We start from the raw sequence: 20,583 nt of genomic DNA on the forward strand, positions 1-20,583 counted from the left end.
GCCGGTGTCAATTTTATCTCTCTAATAAATCAGATTGAGCATAAATGTCATCCTTACATTCGTTAAACCTTCTGACTGAGTCGGACTTCCAACTACGTACTGTGAGCCTGAAGGACAATAAAAAGAAGAAACAAGATGAGAACATGGAAATTCTGGTGTCAGCTACCGAGATGTTGTCACGATCAAACAAGATAATTGCTGCCAGCATCTTGACTTTCCTGTGACTCGTCCAACTAGAAGGGAGGTGTGGCGTTCTGCTTTTACAATCGGCAAAACTAAATCGTAGATAAGAAATACACCTAAACAAACGTGGCAGTGAAAGGCGCCGAATAACGCACTTAAAACTGCAACTAATATGTCAAGCCTGTAAACATTAATAACCTGATTTTATAGACCGTGTGACTGGTCATGTGCCAACTTCTCTTTGAGTCAAATGAAGTTAGGCTTTTTGAGGAAGAATAATACAAGTGTGGGCGTTCCACTGTAAGCCTAGAAAAAAGCGACAATGCTTCTCTAAACCGATAAAAGAGATGGAAATGTCTAGTGAATCATAGTGTTATGCGTCACATTCCCACTCAATAATTATCTACTCAGTGACTGAGTATTTTGCTTTCAAAACACTCAAGTACTGCTTCTTCATTAGCATAATGAAACTGTGCTGTTCATCTTTTCAAACAGATCTACCGGCATAACAACGGACTATATTGTACGATTACTATGCTTGGTAAGTTAGCAAATGCTGTGTAAAACGGACAATCTCTGCGAAAGAATTTCCTTAGAAGTAGTATCTTCAACGATATGTCATTACTTCAGCTTACTGAAGGATTTGGTCTATCAGACAACATGAATGGGACGAATAAAGTCAGTTATTTTGTTCCATCTTTTAAAAAGCATCTCGAAAAACATGTTCTGCTACTGCGCTTTCATTTGATAAAATTTAAACGAATAATGTTCAAAAGGCATGAGAGAAACAAAAAATAATGATTTAAATAGTGTTTGTATGTCCCCGATAAGAATCACGATTTTTTTATTAAACGTCCAATGATCCAACAAACGAGAAAATAATTCAGAAAAAATTGGTGGACCGCATACCTTGTGAATTCCAACAAAGCAAAAATCAGTTCATTTCATAATAACATAACATAATTTTACATAAATCTGACGACAGGCCAAGCAATGAAGATTAAAGTGAAAGACAAATTTTTAAATTAATTAATGAAGTGACCTTACTGAAAAACAGATTTCTCATTGTCAATAACATTACTTTTACTTCTTTATGTGACTATGGAATGTGTTTGGTCGATATTTTTGTTTTTCTCTCTCACTATGTATAGGTCTATTCAATACAACTATCGACAAACTTTTGCAAATAGGTGTAAACGTAATAGAGTCAGATGAACACATATCCTTTTTCTTTGCAGTGGTGATCGATGAGTCTTCTGCTTTTATATATATATGCTTTTAATAATATTCGCTCCAATTTGTATAAATGAGATCTATTTGTAACCCATGGGAATGTAATAATCTCGGGACAAGATCTTGTGTTCTGGAGAATAGATATATATTTCTGAAGCTGGCAACTAAACAGTTCGATGAAGGTGAAGTTGTATTATGAATTTCATCTATCCCACTTCTGTATAACAGTTATATAATTTAAACCGATTGGTGAATGATGTATCATTTTTCACAACTCTGCTGTCAGTACGTTGTAAGTGGTAGATAATTGTGACTCGTTTTTTGTAAGGATGTGTCACATTTTCAAATGCGGATAAAACTGATATTTGCGACACATAATTGGTAGTGTGTGGACATGAAAGCTGTACATAGTAGATAAAAGATTTTGTCGTCATCTCCACAACTCAATTCGTTCATCGATGAACATATTGGAAAGACATCCGTGAGGGTACTAATTGTGTATTGTAGATTAGATGAGAGATGAACACTAAATAAACGTTATTAATTTGGCAGCACGAGCGTTGGTTCCGGCAAAATAATATATGTATTGCATTAAGGTACTTACGGCGTGAGAGCGAATGGCAAAGATGAATGAAAGCTTTTTCCGTAACGCGGTGATGCGTACAAGTAGATTAAAAGCAATTGAATAAACAAAACCAATACACTAGCTCACATGTGCGAATTTTTGGTGAGTTGTCTCAAAGGTACTTGATATTGTGGTATAACTATCATTATGGTCTCGTCTAAATTGGCTGAAAATTAATATCGGTAAGTCCGCTAATTAGGCTTTGTCCTATAGTTGAACCTTTTTCAAGCTCACTCCGAGAATAATGGTAATCAGTGTCTTTCAATATGTAGGAAAAGAGCTCTCCGGAAACATATTTGAAATCAGTTAAATCAGTTGAGGGATTAACTGTTATGATGTTTATTACTCCTTCGAACAATTGAAGTTGTTGGTGAAGTTGGATACACTGTGTTTTTTTCTCACAGTTCATTGTCTTACATGATTTCATTCATTGAGAAATATGTATGTATGCTGGTCAGCGTGCATTTACAGTGTACATGTGTATGTTATTTGTTGTCTACTACAAGCAGTACTCGATAGCCGCTGAATAACTTTGAAGTACATTATGTGTGATGTGGAAGTCCAGTGCAGGTTTTTGAGTAGTGTCATGTTTGAGGCAATTGGTAATCCACAATGAGAATGGTAAGTGAGACGTTGGTTCAAATGTACCATTGTTCATATTTCTGGTACAGCTGATTTGTGTTCATTTGTCCATCTGTGGATTAGACCAAAATGATCAGACCAACAACAATGATCTCTGGCTAGCTCTTCTTGAGATCATTTTTGTTTTCTTCAATTTATATAAACGAAATCTGATATGCATCGTAAGTTGCAGTAACTGATCCACTATAGTTATAATATAATGCTGTCCAATAAAGACCGTTCATTCTGTAAAACATACTTCGTATCAACTTGCTCAAATAGTTACACAAAAGAAAAAATCTTTGATATTAAATGACCATCAGTTAATGGAGTACAGAATATCGATTATCAGTGTTATGAATGTAATCCCATTGGATTAGCAGTCATACCTAATAAATATGCAGAGTTACCTGAGACGCTACAGTGTTAAAATACAGATAGTGAGATCATAGGAACTAAGCTGAAGAAATAGTTGATGTCAACCGATCCGACGAGCAAACTATTTCATTGAGCTCTGTTGAGCGCAAATTTTTCAATTCCACTTTCCTTTCTCTACTAATAAACAAACTCCCTGTTTTCAATTTTTCTATTTCTCAACGTCATTGAAAAAATTTCACGATGATAAGTTTACTGATAACATGTTCAATAACGTGAAAACACTTTTTTGACCAAACATTTTACCGTCAATTCGCTAGGTGTAAAACAAGTAGTTCTATCACAAACATATACTGAGTGACACTGCAAACAAATTGTAATTTATGAAGGACTTCAAATGATTTTGCATGATGTGCGTCGTTTCGAATGCTTCGATTGTTGTCACATAATGTTTTGTGTGCGTCTTTCACCACAGAAATGTGTTTGTTTCGCGCACAATACATTCCACTCGCCAGACATATCCATCAAGTTTTTCTCTAGTTTACGCAATTGATTTTCCATTTCGTTTACTTCTATCCATTGAACTCTTTTATGTTTTGAATAAATTATTCAGATATTTCTGTTTTACGCACAAACGTCAGTTGTTTGACATCTGATCATGTTCATGCGTTCTCGGTCTTACTAATTCTGCTTAGTTAAGCTAAACAACTCCCGATTGTTTATATGTTGATTGCGAAAGCTAGTTTTACTGAATAAATGTGACGTTTATGGTTGGTATTATTGGTAGATGTCATGCAGTCCAGTTAGTTGAAATTTCGGCAGTGTTTCAATCCGAAATCACTCGTAAGGTAACTTGGACCGATGTACATATATGTTAGGCTCTACGTTCCACATGACTGACCAATGGAAATACGATTTGTCTATTCGCTCTAAACTGAGATGTGTCACATTTTATAAAGAACTGAACAGCGATCTTACATCGATGACTACTTTTACGAAGTATAATCCATCATCCCAAAACGTTCAGTATATAATCTATAAGTTGTTGGAACGTCCATTTATGTTCAACAAAAAGAAATTTCACGGCATTAATTCTTCTTTTGTCTGTTCATCAGTATGAATTATCATCATGTATGAAAATTTTCTCTCACATTTAACTCTATTGCTTCCAATCATACATTTTAGGAACATAAATTTTACTCTTTGAAAACGCTGTTTATCAGATTGTAGACTATTTTTGATTTTGTCTATTTTTTTAATAGTAAACGTATATTTTCAGTTTTATTAGTGGTCTATGTCATGATGAACTTTGAAGCTAGTGAGAATAGAGCTGATCTCATAACCTTTTTTTATTCTACTTATATATGTTCTATGGCTCATGGCTCCTAACTCATAGTTTGTGATATTAACATAGACAATCTGCTGTTTGTGATATTAACATAGACAATCTGCTGTTTGAACCAAAAACCAATAAGACAGTTTTGTTTTATTTCATCATCTGTCTAACACATGTCAATCATAAAAACGGAAAATAATCATAACTGAAAAGAGAGCACTTCAATGTACCACTCTTATTACATGTCAGTCAACTAATCATAAACATTACAGAATCGGGCAAAGGTGTATATCAGCCTGCGATTCCACAGTTCTTACCAGAATAGCCATATTCCTTTATGACCATATGCTTAGTCAGGCTTCATATCTTACTGTTTAAACATTTCGTATATTTTGCAAATAGTTCTTGGTTTTAATTGATCTTAAAGAACCAACACGGTGGCAACAGCTGAAAAAGTGACTGATATAGTGGAGTATTTAAGCATGACTGATATCAATTTAGCATATATATTTAGATCAACTTACTAAACAGTAGTTTTTTTTGAATAGTCTCATCATAACGGGACAAGTGAATCAAATACACTTGTACCTGAGGTGGCTTAACGGACAGTTTGTTTACCTAACCAATCCCTGGAGAATTCTGATGAGATTACAGGGTAAGAGTTGACGAGCTGTTCAAAAATGGTATTTTGATTGTTTTGAATTTACATTTTTACGACCATGGAAGATGATGCTAGAAAATAAAGAGGATTCTCAACAGAAAATAAGGGGTGAACAATAAATCAATGGCTTTATTTGGTTTATATGATTTGTTAACTTCAGGTCTATGATTTAGTCCAAAGTCTAAACGTCAATAGTAGTGAATTTCATTATAAATGAAAGCTTTTAATAAAACTTAGTAGTCAAAACTTGGTAGTCAAAGCTTGAAACAACAAGTGTATCACAAACCATGATCAAAATCTTTTTTTTTCTAAGACAAAACTAATATCCTGCCTAATGCCTGTGAATATTGTTTATTTACGTGATAAGACCAGACTAGTTTAATTTAAAAACATCTATACAAACAAACTAATATGAACTGAAGAATAATTAAAAAGAAAGAGATATTAGACAACTACTTAATTGTAATCTCAATCTCCCAACAGCTCAATCTGTTACATTCTTGAATTAACATTATTCTTATTTGATTTTGGAAGTTTTGTTTTGCTTCTGATGTGTGGGCGAGAATGACAATGATTGGTTGTCAGATATGTAGATAGTGTGGCAGGTGTTATATGTGTTATATATTCCCCTATCCTTATTATTATTGATTGACTGTTCCTTGTTGTTGGATTGTGTCGGATTTTGGTGTGGAAATATATTGACCTTACAGTCGGGCTAATCTCGTGTTCTTGATCTGACTTGTGTTGAAGTCCTGTAGAATAGACACTGGGAGGGAATCTAGTGTAGATATTCGTCTAAGGTATATCAACGTCCCACATACCTGCAAAAAGTAAGAGGACTGCTATAACAAGGAACCCTCATGTTATAACCGCCTTTTGTCAGTTGCGCAGAATTCCTATTCGAACCTTATGAGGCAAATAAGAAACCGAAGTTCAGCCTTGAGAACCGCAGCTTTTCTTAACAAGCCTTCTTTTATACTTCTCACTGAAACATGGCGCTATCAAGTAGTATTTGATTCAGAATGAAATATCCAGAACTATGGACTCTGTGACAGTGAAAATAAGCGGAGGGCTGGTTGTCTTATATATACCCTAACAAATAGTAAAGTTGAAGACAGCGTCCTGTAAAGTTTACCATAAATGGTCTGGATAAAAATGAGTACCCTGAATCATAGTCTACCGCTAGGATGTATATGCAGAGCTCATGTTAGTTTGGATAATGTGAACGATCTTATTATCAATGCATTTATACATGCATCTAATCTAGACTTCAAAGTTAAGGTTATCACTAGCGATTTTGGTTATCCTGGGATAAGCTAAGGTACTGGTAGTTGTCAGTCAAGTGATGATGACTGTCCAGCGAAATTCAACCCTAACCGCTGGTCATAGTGGTTTTGTACTTCAACAAAAGGTGATAATATACTTGATCTAATATTGAGTATAGATGTCATCTCATTATCTGTACAAGTATACAATGAATTTGAGAGCAGTGAACAATACGTAGTAGCTTGTGCTCTCAGTATCTATCCGTCTTATAACCGGCCGATTCGAAAAACCTGTCAATAAAGAGACTATGTGTATGCTGACTGTGACTCCTTGCACTCACTGATTAAACTCTGAGACTGAGACAAATACCCACAGGAAGGTTATTTTGGGTAAAACGACTTCATGGCATTCGCACAGATAACGATAACACTAATTAGGAATAATGCATATGTAAAATCTCAGCGAATGAATTTGTAGTAAATCCAACGTTTTGCCTGACAATCTGGTCCAGGCTTTTTCAAGAAATGCTTGGACCAGATTACTACAAATTCATTCGCTGGGATTTAACAAATACATTATTCCTAATCAATATCTTACACCAACTGGGAGCTCAAATACTGTGAAACTATTCGCTCTAATTTGGATGAAAGTTCTTATAAATAACGATAACGTCAGTTCGTTTATCTTTTTTGGTATGCTATATCATGACGATTGTCACTGATATTTCTACTCTGCGTAGGAACGCTTGAGTTGTGTGCGTAATTATTCGTACTCATGAGTCCTTGCAAAATTTAATTTTACCTCGACTATACCTGGTCTTCTTCATCTAGATGGCAGATCCGCCTGTCGTTGTTTCGCAGACCTGTGTTCCGTTCGCCTGTTTTCAGTGATATGGTAATTTTTCAAACAAACTAATGAGGATTTATGTAATCATCACTTAATATGCTTCTCCGGGTGAATATATATGCTAAATTTTGAACTGACATCATGTTGAACAATGTTCTGAAATATGTAAATTAGTCATCGCTTGACCTTGTGAAAGAATAGTGTTGTGAGTTATAATACACTGTGACAATCGATTAATGATTCATACATTTGATTACGATGTAGAAGGATTATCGAAACACACAACTCTTATTGATCATACTTCATTGCAATCAATCCTATTCTAGAAATAAACGCATTATGCAAACTATTTTAGCATAACAGTTGTCAACGTGATTTATTACTGACTACGAAACGAGAGCGAATAACGATGCTGATTTCTCTTTGTGAACTGCTCGAGTCACTGTCGTCAAACCAGCACTCATTCGCTGTGTGATGGAAATGGGAACGAAATCATAGAATATAATATGCTATATTTTAGATGTCGATATGCTTTGAAAAGCATACACAATACACACTGACATCAACCTGTCAATGACAGTCAAGTTTATTTAAAGTCTGGTGATGAATGATGGTCGTCTGTAGACTGGAAAACTGCAGCTGAATATTTTTCTGGACAAAATCATTTCCAAATCGAGAATGAATAATGAGGGATTCTGCATGAAATTTCCGGATCGAAGAACTCTTTTCCTGGAAATCAAGATAGTCCCATAAGTATTTTTGACCCTGTTGGCTCGTCAGTCGTCACCAGCAGGACTTTTATGGAAACTGTACAAAATGTTAGCATTCGAACACACGATATTTCGGGCGAAACATCAGTGAACGCTAACAATTCAATATTGTTGACTGTTTAACAAAATTGTAGTCGAATTTAGTGAATGGAGAATACAGGTGCCCGTGAGACTGACAGAAATCTGAATGCATGAGTGGCGTAATAATGTTTAGGTTTCAAAACGTCCATCCGATGTATACCGTCACTTTACCGACCATATATATGATTTTGTGTAAAATTAGATTCCAAGAGGGAAAAACAACAAAGAAAGCACATACATATGCACACAGTCCACCAAAAATCATTTTCTATATACCTATGCAAACCTCAGCGTTATCCTCTTAAAGTTATTTTTAATAAAAAAGATTATGCTGTGGTTTATTTTTTGCGGAACTGCATGTTGACTAATAAATAAACGCAGAGAAACAAAGAGTATTTGAGTGACCATTTTTGTTCAGTAGCTACGTCATCACACGCTACGTTGATCATTCAGCAATTACGGTGTTATTCAACAAAGGCCAAAATAACGCTTTATAAGGAGAATGATACCATGTGACATGTAAAAAATGGCGAACTGTTACGGCATGAATACTTCAAAATTGTCAGTGATAATTTGGAAATCTTGTTCATCTCAGTGTTCATATAGCGCACATAAAAACGCGCCATTTAGTGCATGGTTGATTTGTGTTTCATCTGGGATTCACAGAGTAATATTCAGTTTAAATTGTTGAATAATCAGTCGATAACGAGTGATAATATTTAGTCAATACACTTTCCATATATATGCACAACAGCAACCTACTTCATTTGACAAAGAATGTCTTCATTATAGTGACGTTATGAAATCGTGACAACAATGGTTAATTCTAGTGATTCCTATCTCGTCCAGCATCAATTCAGACTGGCTGAACGCAATCCTCCTATTCCTAGACCATTTCACTCGAGTACTTTTCAACTAACGTAGACTATACCGCCAACTATCTGATGCGTGACACGTTGCACAAACCTGTGTTTTTTCAAACAACATTTGTGTACGAAATCTCAATCCATTGGACACGAAAATTGATTTCATCCAAACACTGATCAAAATCGAACGTCATGATTTTTCATATGTATTGAAAGGCTTGCTTCCGAATGAACATGTTTTTTGGCCGATCAGTTTCCTACCGGAGCATAAAGCAGGTGAGAAAACGCTTATTACATTTAATATTATTGAGCATTCATTTACACAGCAAATTGTTACTGCATCAGAGATTATTATTTTTTCACGTAAATCCCGGATAATAATGTGTAGCGCTCGCATGAGGCTAACAACACAGGAGGCTAAAACATGTAGCGGTTGTCTGGTAAGGTTTCTCTTGATGAATAGATGTTCAGAGAGGTAGATTACCCTAACTGAATAACATTAACTTGATTTAGAATGGTACAAAGAAATTTATCTACACGATGTAATGGTAAGTACCTTATGTCATGTGTCGAGAAAACCATCTTAACCGGACGCATTCTTTCAATTTTTTTCCGGCCAGTTTTGTATGCGCTGTACCACAAGCGTCGTGAGTGTTGGTTTTACAGATGACTATAAAGTTATCTACGGGAACGTCTGTCCTGCCTGTACTCAAGCTCCAGAATATAAAAAGTTGACTTGGATTGTAGAAAGCTGAAGATCCAGTTCATAAGCTTGCACAACATCACTGAATATTGATCGATGTAAAGTTGTTATAGAGTTTACTTAACTTAAAAACCGCTCGTCAGAAAGATATACTACATTTCAATTGACAGATAGAAATTCCGACTGACTGATTTTTGTTGGTTGAGAAATTACGAGACACATGAACACAGTTTTCACAACATAAAAATAAACAACATAATTACTATTTGATTTCTGTGACGTATGCGAGTCATTTCATTGAAGAAATTGATCAGACATGGAGAGCAAAGCACTGTTTTAACGAGGCTGTTTCAACAGGTCGAGCAGGCCTTTTTCAAGTGTGATAGGATAATTGATCTTGTAATACGTTTCGAAAATTAATTGTAAATCTGGGATACGTACCTGCCACTAAGGATGTTGGGAATATTTTGAGTAATATTGTTCGTATTTGTGGTACTGCCATTTCGTAGAACTTTCATAGGATACGGTCTGCAGCAGAATTATCATTCAGCCTAAGAGGCTCGATGGCGGTGTATACATTTTTGGTTTCAGAGCCCATGACGCTAGCTTTAAACCTGCAAACGCAATGGGTACTAATGCTCGGAGCATGAAATTTATTTGTTTTATAAGAAGATCGTCCATCTGGTGGTTCACATATGACAGTTTGATCACACTTTCTCACATTATGGCACAGTACGAAGCAAATGTGTTTTGGATTACACCTATTCTAAGGGGACGACAACAGCTTGAAGATCAAATGTCATGGTGAGCACAGTAACTTCTTCTGCTTGCTTTCGCACTTCGTGAAGACTTCACACGTTCTCCTAACACGTGCAGAATATTTTTGCACAGAACACCAACGTTCCTTGATGTACAATACATCATACTCCGTTTTAGTACCTGATCCCCGGTTCGTGAGTTGGTATGAAGTGATTGTTTTGAAATCCATTGAGGAAGGTACATTATGAAATTCGTGACGACACTGAACATTTCTGCAGATGCTCAATGCTTATCACGAGTAAGGAGAACACCTTAGTTATAGTGCATTTTTAGTAGGTGAACCTTTTTTCTAGTCAGAGTATGTATAAGGAGGCATTTTCAGCATATAAAACGCTTATTGAAGGTAAAAATTTGAGACATATTTGTACTACTTGAATAGGTAACTTTATATAGAACCTAATCACTTTTGATTACTCTGTTACTAGAAGTCAAAACACCGTCTAACGGAAGCGAGTCCACTTTGCATCAATCTATTTCTACAGGAATCGGAGAGAGTAGACCTACTTTTCTATCGGAGAGGTAGTGGTTTCCAACTGCGTACACTCAGCGACGAATCATCCATGTGTGATGCACAACCATGATCATTTTATTTTGATGCCTGCTAAGCTGATCAGAAAATACGTAACGACCAAACAAGATGAACTATTCGACACCACATCTAGTTTGAAGATAGCTTCATCAGATGATAATTAGTCTTTCTTCTACTGAAGAAATCTTTTTTCACTTTGCAAAAATACTATTAATTTGAAATAGTCATTCAAATGTCGGCCAACTAAAGCTCTGAAATCTGCTTTACAACAATTCCTTTCGTCTCGAAACAACGTCAGCGGAATAGATTTAGTAATCCACAGGCCCATTATTCCCAACGTAATAACAGCCTAGAAAATATCAACGACTATATAAACGACGATTCGGTCTAATAAAAGTTGAAGTTTTCACTCCATCACCCACAAAAAGATAGCTGTATTGCAATCATTTGAAAGTAGGCTCAACGAAAATCGAAATCGGTCAAGCATTCTTCAAATTGTCTGGTTGGATGGATTTCAAGTGTGATATGACGAAAATTATCACTGTCGAGGGACTTCAGTTGCACATCTTCACGTGTTTCGAGCACAACTCAAACCTTGTCAATCAGAAGCAGACAGCACTTACTCCAGAAATTCAGGATCGCACAGGATCTCTGTTTTTAGAAACCTCATATTGAGAATTACTTTTTGGCCCCACGCGATTGATGCCATCAATAGTTTAGGAGCATGTCCTAGTGATATGAAGTAAACTCAAATAATGTCGGTATATTTGATGATTCGGAGAACAGAATACGAAGCAAATGATCAAGAAAAAGCGAATCAAGAACGTTTGATAGCTGAACTGAAATTAATGAATTGGCTAAGCGGTAACTGAGCATATTGTGAGGATAAACTAAGTATAGTTGGCCAGCTTTCTTTGTAGTATTACTGGCTCTTTAAGTACACCTGTTTTTTTCGAGTGGCTCAGCGAATGCTTCAGTATGTGTGAAATCACGAAATGCATTTCATTTAAGAGACTGCTTTCTAAGTTAGCGACTATATAATTTAGCCAGGAATAGTAATGAAGAAAGATTGAAGATTTGTTTCAAATGTGAATTCTTTGTATTGGGGGTACTTGTGTTTGAAAAGCTATCGAACTGCAGACTGCAGATAGACACATGAACCGCGATACGCAACTTACTAAGAAACTTTGTTTACAGAGTATCGAACCGCAAACACTCTATAAAGTCTCCATTTTGTCTACAGTTTCTATCTAATTGAGTGTTCATTGAGAATTCTCAGGCTAGCAGCAGGCCTCTGTTAATAGAATGAAGCGCGTATAGACGAACCTTGCTAGAGATCGAAGGAAGACCATAAAGTAAAGATATACAGCGGTGGTTGAATAAAGTTATAGACAGCTTCGCAAGGATAATCCCATAGGACAAATTGCCAGCTAACGTTGCTTGTTCAATGTTATTTTACTCGACGTACAGTCAGTTATGTTTAAGAGACGACTCTTAACAACTGACCAATAACACTCGGCAAATGGAACTGATTATCATTGATGAGTAGGGCGTTGATTTATTTCAAAGATTCACAGGATTGCCTGCAATCAATGATGCATCTGGAGGTTGATCAGAAGAGTCGAATGTAAATCCACAACAGCTAAGATGGATTGTTTTCGATGGATCTTATTTGTCCCTCATCTCACTAGAGCGTGAAGCGGTATTGCTTCGAAAATAAGAATATCAGGTTCACGAATGATGAATCATGGAAAGCCCAAATTTTCTTCTGTGAAGTTGTATTTCAAAATAATAAGAAGAGTAAGGAGCTACCTATGGTAACTCAATCGATCCACCCCATGGTGCAGAGGACAGAACAAAATTTGTCTTCCGCCATATGGCGTTAATATACCTGGCAAATCAACCTACTATTCATCACATTCCCACTGGTTGCTCAGTTGCTCAGTGACTGAATTTTTTTTTCAGCAGTTCAAGGAAATTGTTGTCCTATTTCGTCGTCAGTATCAGCAATTTTGTGGGAAATCCTCGCATTGTGATCCTTCAAGATGGCTTGACACATTAGCAAATGTGGTGTGGAACATATATTCTCAGCAGACGTATTTCACTCGAAGTAGTGTCAAAAACGATATAATATTACTGTCGTTGATTCGGCCATTTAATTTGTGAGACTATAATCGTGAAACGACTGAAGCCTGTAATTTTTGTTCATACTTATATATGCACCATGAAAACCATGTTCTGCTACTGCGATTGTATTCGGTGTAATTCAAACGAGAAACGTGATTTAATCACGATTAAGGGAATGGAAAACACTAAACATGATCAATGCTTATATATTCTTGATGTTTATTACGACTTCACCCTTTAATATTTCAAGCAATCAATATTTATTGAATAACCATCCGATAATACAACAGACAAGAATATAATCTAGAATGAACTTGTAAAGTGGCATAGCTTGTGATTAGTATTGTAGTAAATATTTGTTAGTTTCGCAGTATAATAAAATTATTAATGAAATGACCTTAATTCTCATTGTTATTCACATTAATTTTACTGCATTATAGGACTATGGAATGTGTTTGGTCGACATTTTTGCGCTCTCTCTTCAAACGTATATATATTCAATGAAACTGCGGCCAACGTTTCTGCAAATAGCTTTAGACATGATACAGTCAAATGAACACATCTTCGTTTTCTTTGCAGTAGTGATCGGTGAGTCTTATTCTTTTATAATAATATTCGCTTCATTTTGTACAAATGAGACGTATTTGTAACCCATGGGAATGTAATAATCTCGAGACAAGACCTTGTGTTCTGGCGTATAGATATATATTTCTGAAGCTGATTACTAAGCAGTTTGATGTAGGTGAAGTTGTATTATGACTTCGGTATATCAGTGATATAATTTAAACCGATTGTTTAGTGATATGTCACTTTTCACATCACTGCCGTCAGTTTGTTGTAAGTGGTAGTAAATCGTGACTCGTTTTTTGTAAGAATGTGTCTCGTTGACAAATACGGATAAAACTGATATTTTGCGACACATAATTGGTAGTGTGTTGACATGAAAGCTGTACATAGTAGATAAAAGATTTTGTCGTCATCTCCACAACTCAATTCGTTCATCGATGAACATATTGGAAGGACATCCGTGAGGGTACTAATTGGGTATTGTAGATTAGATGAGAGATGAACACTAAATAAACGTTATTAATTTGGCAGCACGAGCGTTGGTTCCGGAAAAGTAATATACGCATTGCAACCAGTAACATTAGGTATTTCCATTACGTTGAAGTTATTACTAGTCTTTCAGAATGGAAATTTAAATGAACAGATCACATATCGCAATGTATTTCTCTCCGTGTTTTACAAATTGTTTATAGCATTAGCATTACTACACACCGTAAATGGACAGTATACACCCGCATACTTGCAAACAAATATGGTTGAAAGTGAGTGTGATTATTATGACCATGAATTGTTGTTTGAGCATAATTTTCTTAGTATCAGCATTTGCTTCAATTCTCTTTAAATTACCACAATTTTCGAGCGTTCATTTTCTATACGTATCATAATACATTTGTGGTAATCGTATGATAATGAAGACAAACGAAATTATTAATGTTGATTGTGAGTTCACAAAAGGCAATGAAATACGCATTGTCTACTCGATCCGGCGTTCGGACGGTATTCGACTATATTTGACCCATTCGATATATAATTCCAATATTGATTTCTCATATGCATCATACTTCGCAGCAACTGTTGCATCATAGGTTTATAATGGAGTTTTGTTCTCTGAGCTGGATGATTTGGTCGTTAAGCTTTCATCGTCCTTCTTACCGGTCAATAAGAAACAATCAACATCAAGGTGCACAGGACAAGCTGTGAATCATATGTGGAGAAATGTACACTTCACTTCTGCCCGACGTTTGTGCTGGTGATGTCGTTCAGGAGGACCTTGAAAGCTACACAATCAAGCCATCTAGCTCAGAGTACAAAACTCCATCAAAATCACCCACCTGATCTACAAATCTTCTCCACTAACTCACTAAAAGTTTATCCTAATTTTGTCCAACCAAAACTGTCTACTCTGTAAAACGGAGTTTGTATCAGCCTGTTCAGATAACTATACAAAGATAAAACATCTTTGATGTAAGCTGTCCATCATTTATTCGAGTACAGAAATTCGAGTGCCCGAGTCATGAATGTCACCATACTGGACTAGCGGTCATACTTAATAAATTAACTGCCTCATCCTCAATTTCTAAATTCGAAGTGATTTTTCATTTTCAAACAGACGATACAAATAAAAATACTTTCCGCGTAATTCATGAACAGACGGCAGCCATGGCTTTCGAATGGAATCCAATGACGCACGAGAATTTCGGTTATGTCTATTTGGTGCAAGAAGTGAAGTATTGGACTGATACAACAGCGAAAGTTGGTGAAGGGAATATAGGTTTATTGGAAGCTATTGGCAAACCATGTGAAGCTTCGAACTATCGTGCGGAGGGCCACAGCAAAAATTTTTTTAATTCTAACTTTCAGACCTATCACATGACATACAAAAGAGGTGAGTAGTTTCAAAATTCTTTTCACACTACCATATTTTCAATTTTGTTCCACTTTCATCATAATTGTGAGCGTTTCGAATACGTTATTTAAATTTCTAACGATTAATCGTTCAGGGAAGTATTTGAATACATTGATTGTGATGGATGGCAGCCTCTAAATACTTTATAACAAAGTCACAGTACTGCTCCGTTTGATTGATTGACCACCCGATATGTGTGTTCATCAGCAGTAACAATGTCATAATGCATTCACCTAATTCTAACATTGCTCATTTCATTATTTCCTAGTTCCGAGAATCAAGAATGTTCAAATTCAGTTCTTGTTGAATATGTATACATATGTATCGTGGGAAACAGAAAGATCAGCATGTGAATCAACTGACTCGGTCATCGTATTCAGGGGATATTCATCAGAACCTCTGCAGATGTCAATAATCTCGAGCGACCAAGTTGAGTATAATATGAACGACTTCAAAGCAACGGAAGGGATGGAAGGAGTGTTCATTCTGTTCAACAAACATGGAAATCATTTCTCTCTACCGACGATGGGTAACATTTTCTTTATACTTCTTTTGCATCGCATGATTTTTCTACCAAACGGGGTTTTGGGAGTAGAAAACTAACATAGCTTCCAATCGAATTTTAAGACGGAATATCTTTCAAGATTGTTGTTGTTTATCTTCGTATCTGATTCATGGAGATGTGATTCAGTTGTACAGCTCAAACAATGTTATTTCACCATCAACTCACAATGCGTGGCATAACAGAGATATCGAGGTTATAAACTAACAGTTATTTGCATAGTGTCGCAAAGCAGCGAACCACTGGTCGGTGTGATCTGATTATAACGGTCGACATATATATATATATATATATATATATATATATATACAGAGAGAGAGATAGAATGAAAGCTCTGGTCTGATTGACCGAAATATGGCATCAAATTTCGACTTTACGTGTTGAAGCAATGTTGTCATGACAGTATTATGGAATCCCCAAGTAAACCTTTACTTTGAATTTAGTTCATGCCTTCAACGTCGCCCATCATGTTATTTGAGATTTAAACCTTTTCCACACAAACTTCTCTAAGAGTTTCATGATATCATGACTAGAGTCGTTCGATGTTGATCTACACCGATGACGTCATTATCGTAATGATGATTGACGTGAATCAATGCAAATGTTCATATATACAATAAACAATGGTCCACATAAATGTCGTACTGACTCTGGACATCGAAACACAAGAAATTTGCGGAGTTACTGAGACGCCAGGATGTGAAAATAAAAAATAGTGAGATCCCAACGACTAAGCTGAAGAAATAGTAGATTGAAACCGATCATTGAGATACGTTAAGCACTATTTCGTGAATACCACTTTCCTTTCTGTACTTATGAATAAACTCTTTGTCTTCAATTTCTCTATTTCTCAACGGCATGGAAATGAAATTGTCACGATTGTGAGTTTACTCATAATATTTACAATGATACGAAAATATTTTGTTGAGTTGACACCTTCTTGTTAGTTCGTGGAGTGTGAAATAACTAGTTCATTCTGTTTACATACTAGGTGACACTCTACCGGAAATGTGTTCTGTGGATCAATTTGTTGTGTTTGTGATGTAGGTTCGTCCTGAAGACAGATGTCATTTGATGATGAGGAGAGACTGTGTCAAAATTTCTCTAGTTGAACGTTCAGAGTACTAGTAAACATTCGGAAAGATTTGAGAATGAATAACGTCGCTTTCCATGTATTGTGCTTCGGCGCCAACGAATTTCCGAAATTTTACACACGTGGTCACGATATTGTTTTCATTGTTTTGTAGTAAGCAAAAGCAAAATGTGAGTTCATGGAATGTTTCTGTATGTATGTACGATAAATGTTCAAATTCACTTATTTTCAAATGTTGAATACTTGACAGATCACAGCAGCTGTCATCTTAACATTTTCTTAACATTCTCATTATTGACTCAATCGCTTCAACGGATCATCAATATATTCATGTGTATTCATTGTTCTCTTACCAGATAAAAAACAAGTGGGGAAAGTGAACAATGAACGACCAACAATCCGTACAAAACGTGAGAATAATACATGAAGTATAGTCCTTTTTTTAATGTTAATCTGACTAGACTGTGATAAGTTTCGAATTATTCATGAAGAAAGAGATGCTCTACATTAACTAAAGTTATGGTTTAATAACAATGAAATATTGATACAAATTGCACACGAGAAACTATTGTGGTAACCAATGAAGCTCTTTAAAGATGCATTCACTTTGTTCACGTGATGTGGATCTTAAATACTAAGCTGTCGAATTCAACTGTCAATGACAAAAACAAGAAATGCAAAAACTGGAAAGGATAGGATGTTCCATAGCCGAAACCAAGAGTTAGGATGAATCAACAGTCGGCAATCAAACATGTCTTTTGTGACACGTTTGTGTGCGTGATGTAGATTGGATTGATGTATCAGTGGTATTTGTGCATGCTGAACAGTGATATTAGTGAAGAAAGTCTTGCTTCACACTACCGATCTAGCATGAATTGATCATTTGCGTATGTTCTGTTGATTGACTCGTTCATCGATACATAATTTAGCTTTCTATGTTCATTGTATTTTTGTAGCAGCTGTGAGTGTCCCGAGGAAGAATGAGGACAGAGTCAATCTCATGACATGTGAGTCTCCCAGCAAAGTCGTTTTCTCAGTGCATTTTTTCTGAATCTGTTATTTGTTGTTAACGCTCTTTTGAAACAGCTTCACTGGCGTGTTCATTGCATGCTTCCGAAAGCTACTGCATAATGTGTGTGGTTTCAAATGCTTTGATTGTTGTCATATAGTGTTTTGTATGCGTCTCTCACCACAGGAATGTGTTTATCCTGCGAATAATACATTCCATCCATCAGACATATCAATCAAGTTTCGCTCTAATTTACGTCATTCCATTTCCACTTCGTTTACTTCCATCCATTCAACTCCAGCAATTATTGTTTTTAGTTATTGAATATATTATTCACATATTTCTGCTTTACGCACAAACTCCACTTGTTTGACATATGATCATGTTCATGCGTTCTTGGTCTTATCAACTCTGCGTAGTTAAGCTATTCAACACCCTATAATTCATAAAATCATTTCGAAAGCTGATCGTACTGAATAAATGTGACGTTTATGGTTGGTATTATTGGTAGACGTCAGGCAGTTCAGTTAGCTGAAATTTTGGCAGTGTTTCAATACAAAATCGGTCATCTGGTCACATTGAACACTCAAACGTGTCACGAATGACACGTTTGAGTGCGTGGCGTAGATTGGATGGATGCGTCGATGGTATTTGTGTGTGCGGAACGGTGATATTATTGAAGGTGTTCTCGGTCTTGGAGGAAAACTCACCGACTCATCCGACGTAAAGACCGGTGACAGACAAGTTTGCTTATTCTCACCTTTCCTCTTTCTCCTAGTGATCGACTGCATCATGAAGACGTCAATTTCTGGAGGAAAGCACTGGATACAGTAGACAGTTAGGATGCAGCTGGACGATTTAGACTTCGCAGATGATTTGGCTCCTCTATCAAAAACGCAACAACAAATGCAGGAGAAAACGACCAGTGTAGCAGCAGCCTCAGCAGCAGTAGGTCTCAATATAAACAAAGGGAAAAACAAGACTCTCCGATACAAAACAGCATGCACCAATCGAATTACACTTGACGGAGCAGCTTTGGAGGATGTGGAAACCTCTACGTATCTAAGCAGCATCATTGATGAACACGGTGGATCAGATGCAGATGTGAGGGTGAGGATCGGCAAAGCAAGAGCAGCATATTTACAACTGAAGAACATCTGGAACTCAAAACAATTGTCAACCAACACCAAGGTCAGAATTGTCGATACAAATGTCAAGATAGTTCTGCTGTATGTGGCGGAGACGTGGAGAACTACGAAAGTAATCATCCGGATGGTACAAGTGCTTATTAACAGTTGTCTGCGCGAAATACTTTGAATCCGTTGTCCAGACTCTACCTGCAACAAGTTACTGTGGTAGACAACAAACTTGATACCTGCGGAGGAAGAAATCAGGAAGAAGAGCTGGAAGTGGATACGGCACACTTTGAGGAAATCACACAATTGCGTCACAAGACAAGCCCTCACATGGAATCTTGAAGGTCAAAAAAGAAGAGGAAAACCAAAGAACACATTAGGCCGAGAAATGGAGACGGACATGAGAAGAATGAACAAAAACTGGATAGAACTAGAAAAGAAGGCCCAGGACAGAGTGGATTAGATAACACTGGTCGGCGGCCTATACTCCATTGAGAGTAACAGGCGTATGTAAGTAAGTAATTAAGGACCCGCTACACATTGGCCATCTAACATGAACTGGTCATTTGTGTATGTTCTTTTGATTGACACGTTCATCGGTACATAATTTAGCTTTCTATGTTCATTGTATTTTTGTAGCAGCTGTAAACGTCACGTCGAAGAATGAGAATTCAGCTGATAATATGACAGGTATGTGTCTCACTTAACTTGCATTTCTCCAGGTGTTTTCTTTAAATGATTACTTGATTGTGTTTGTTAACTAATGTACGCTCTGAACTTCTTTCTGATGTTTTATTTACTATATGCTTGAAAAATAATTATCAATAGACCTATTGTTTGTTTTGGTAAGCATCAATTCGGTGATCATGCGACAATTTTATGTTTCTACTGCACAATATTGTTAACTTCTCTTAATTCGTCAGCCATCGAAAATTAGAATACAATTGTGAAGTTCAATATCCGTTTTCTTTTCAGCAGGTAATTTGGTTACATTCATGAAGATTCAAATTAACAACAACGAACTAACGATATCATCTGATGCAACATCTTTATTCGACTTAGTTCGAAAAATTGCGGCATAGAAGTTTCTTCCCTTGCATCTCAACAACCACAAAAACCTTGAACACTTACTAAGCTTTAAAATCTATCATGAATAATCGAGCAATGCACATCATATCACTAAATAAAAATAACATGTCAGAAATTGCGACGAAATTTTTGAGGTCGTTTCCAATAAGTGTATAACACAATCCAGCAAAATCATCTGTA

General features: G+C 36.3%; 1 protein-coding gene across 1 annotated transcript; it reads left to right on the plus strand.

Moving 5' to 3' along the window:
• Window positions 1–13,582: 13,582 nt before the first annotated feature.
• Smp_166710 (hypothetical protein) lies at window positions 13,583–20,053 on the plus strand (the record flags this gene model as incomplete). The annotated part of the gene is made up of 6 exons (XM_018798752.1): window positions 13,583–13,629; window positions 14,301–14,369; window positions 15,218–15,493; window positions 15,783–16,043; window positions 19,954–20,004; window positions 20,037–20,053. The coding sequence occupies exons 2-6, from the start codon at window positions 14,360–14,362 to the stop codon at window positions 20,051–20,053; spliced, it is 615 nt and encodes a 204-aa protein (XP_018653663.1). The 5' UTR covers window positions 13,583–13,629; window positions 14,301–14,359.
• Window positions 20,054–20,583: the final 530 nt, after the last annotated feature.

Source organism: Schistosoma mansoni, chromosome 7 (assembly GCF_000237925.1).
Source record: "Schistosoma mansoni strain Puerto Rico chromosome 7, complete genome".
Classification (NCBI taxonomy): domain Eukaryota; kingdom Metazoa; phylum Platyhelminthes; class Trematoda; order Strigeidida; family Schistosomatidae; genus Schistosoma; species Schistosoma mansoni.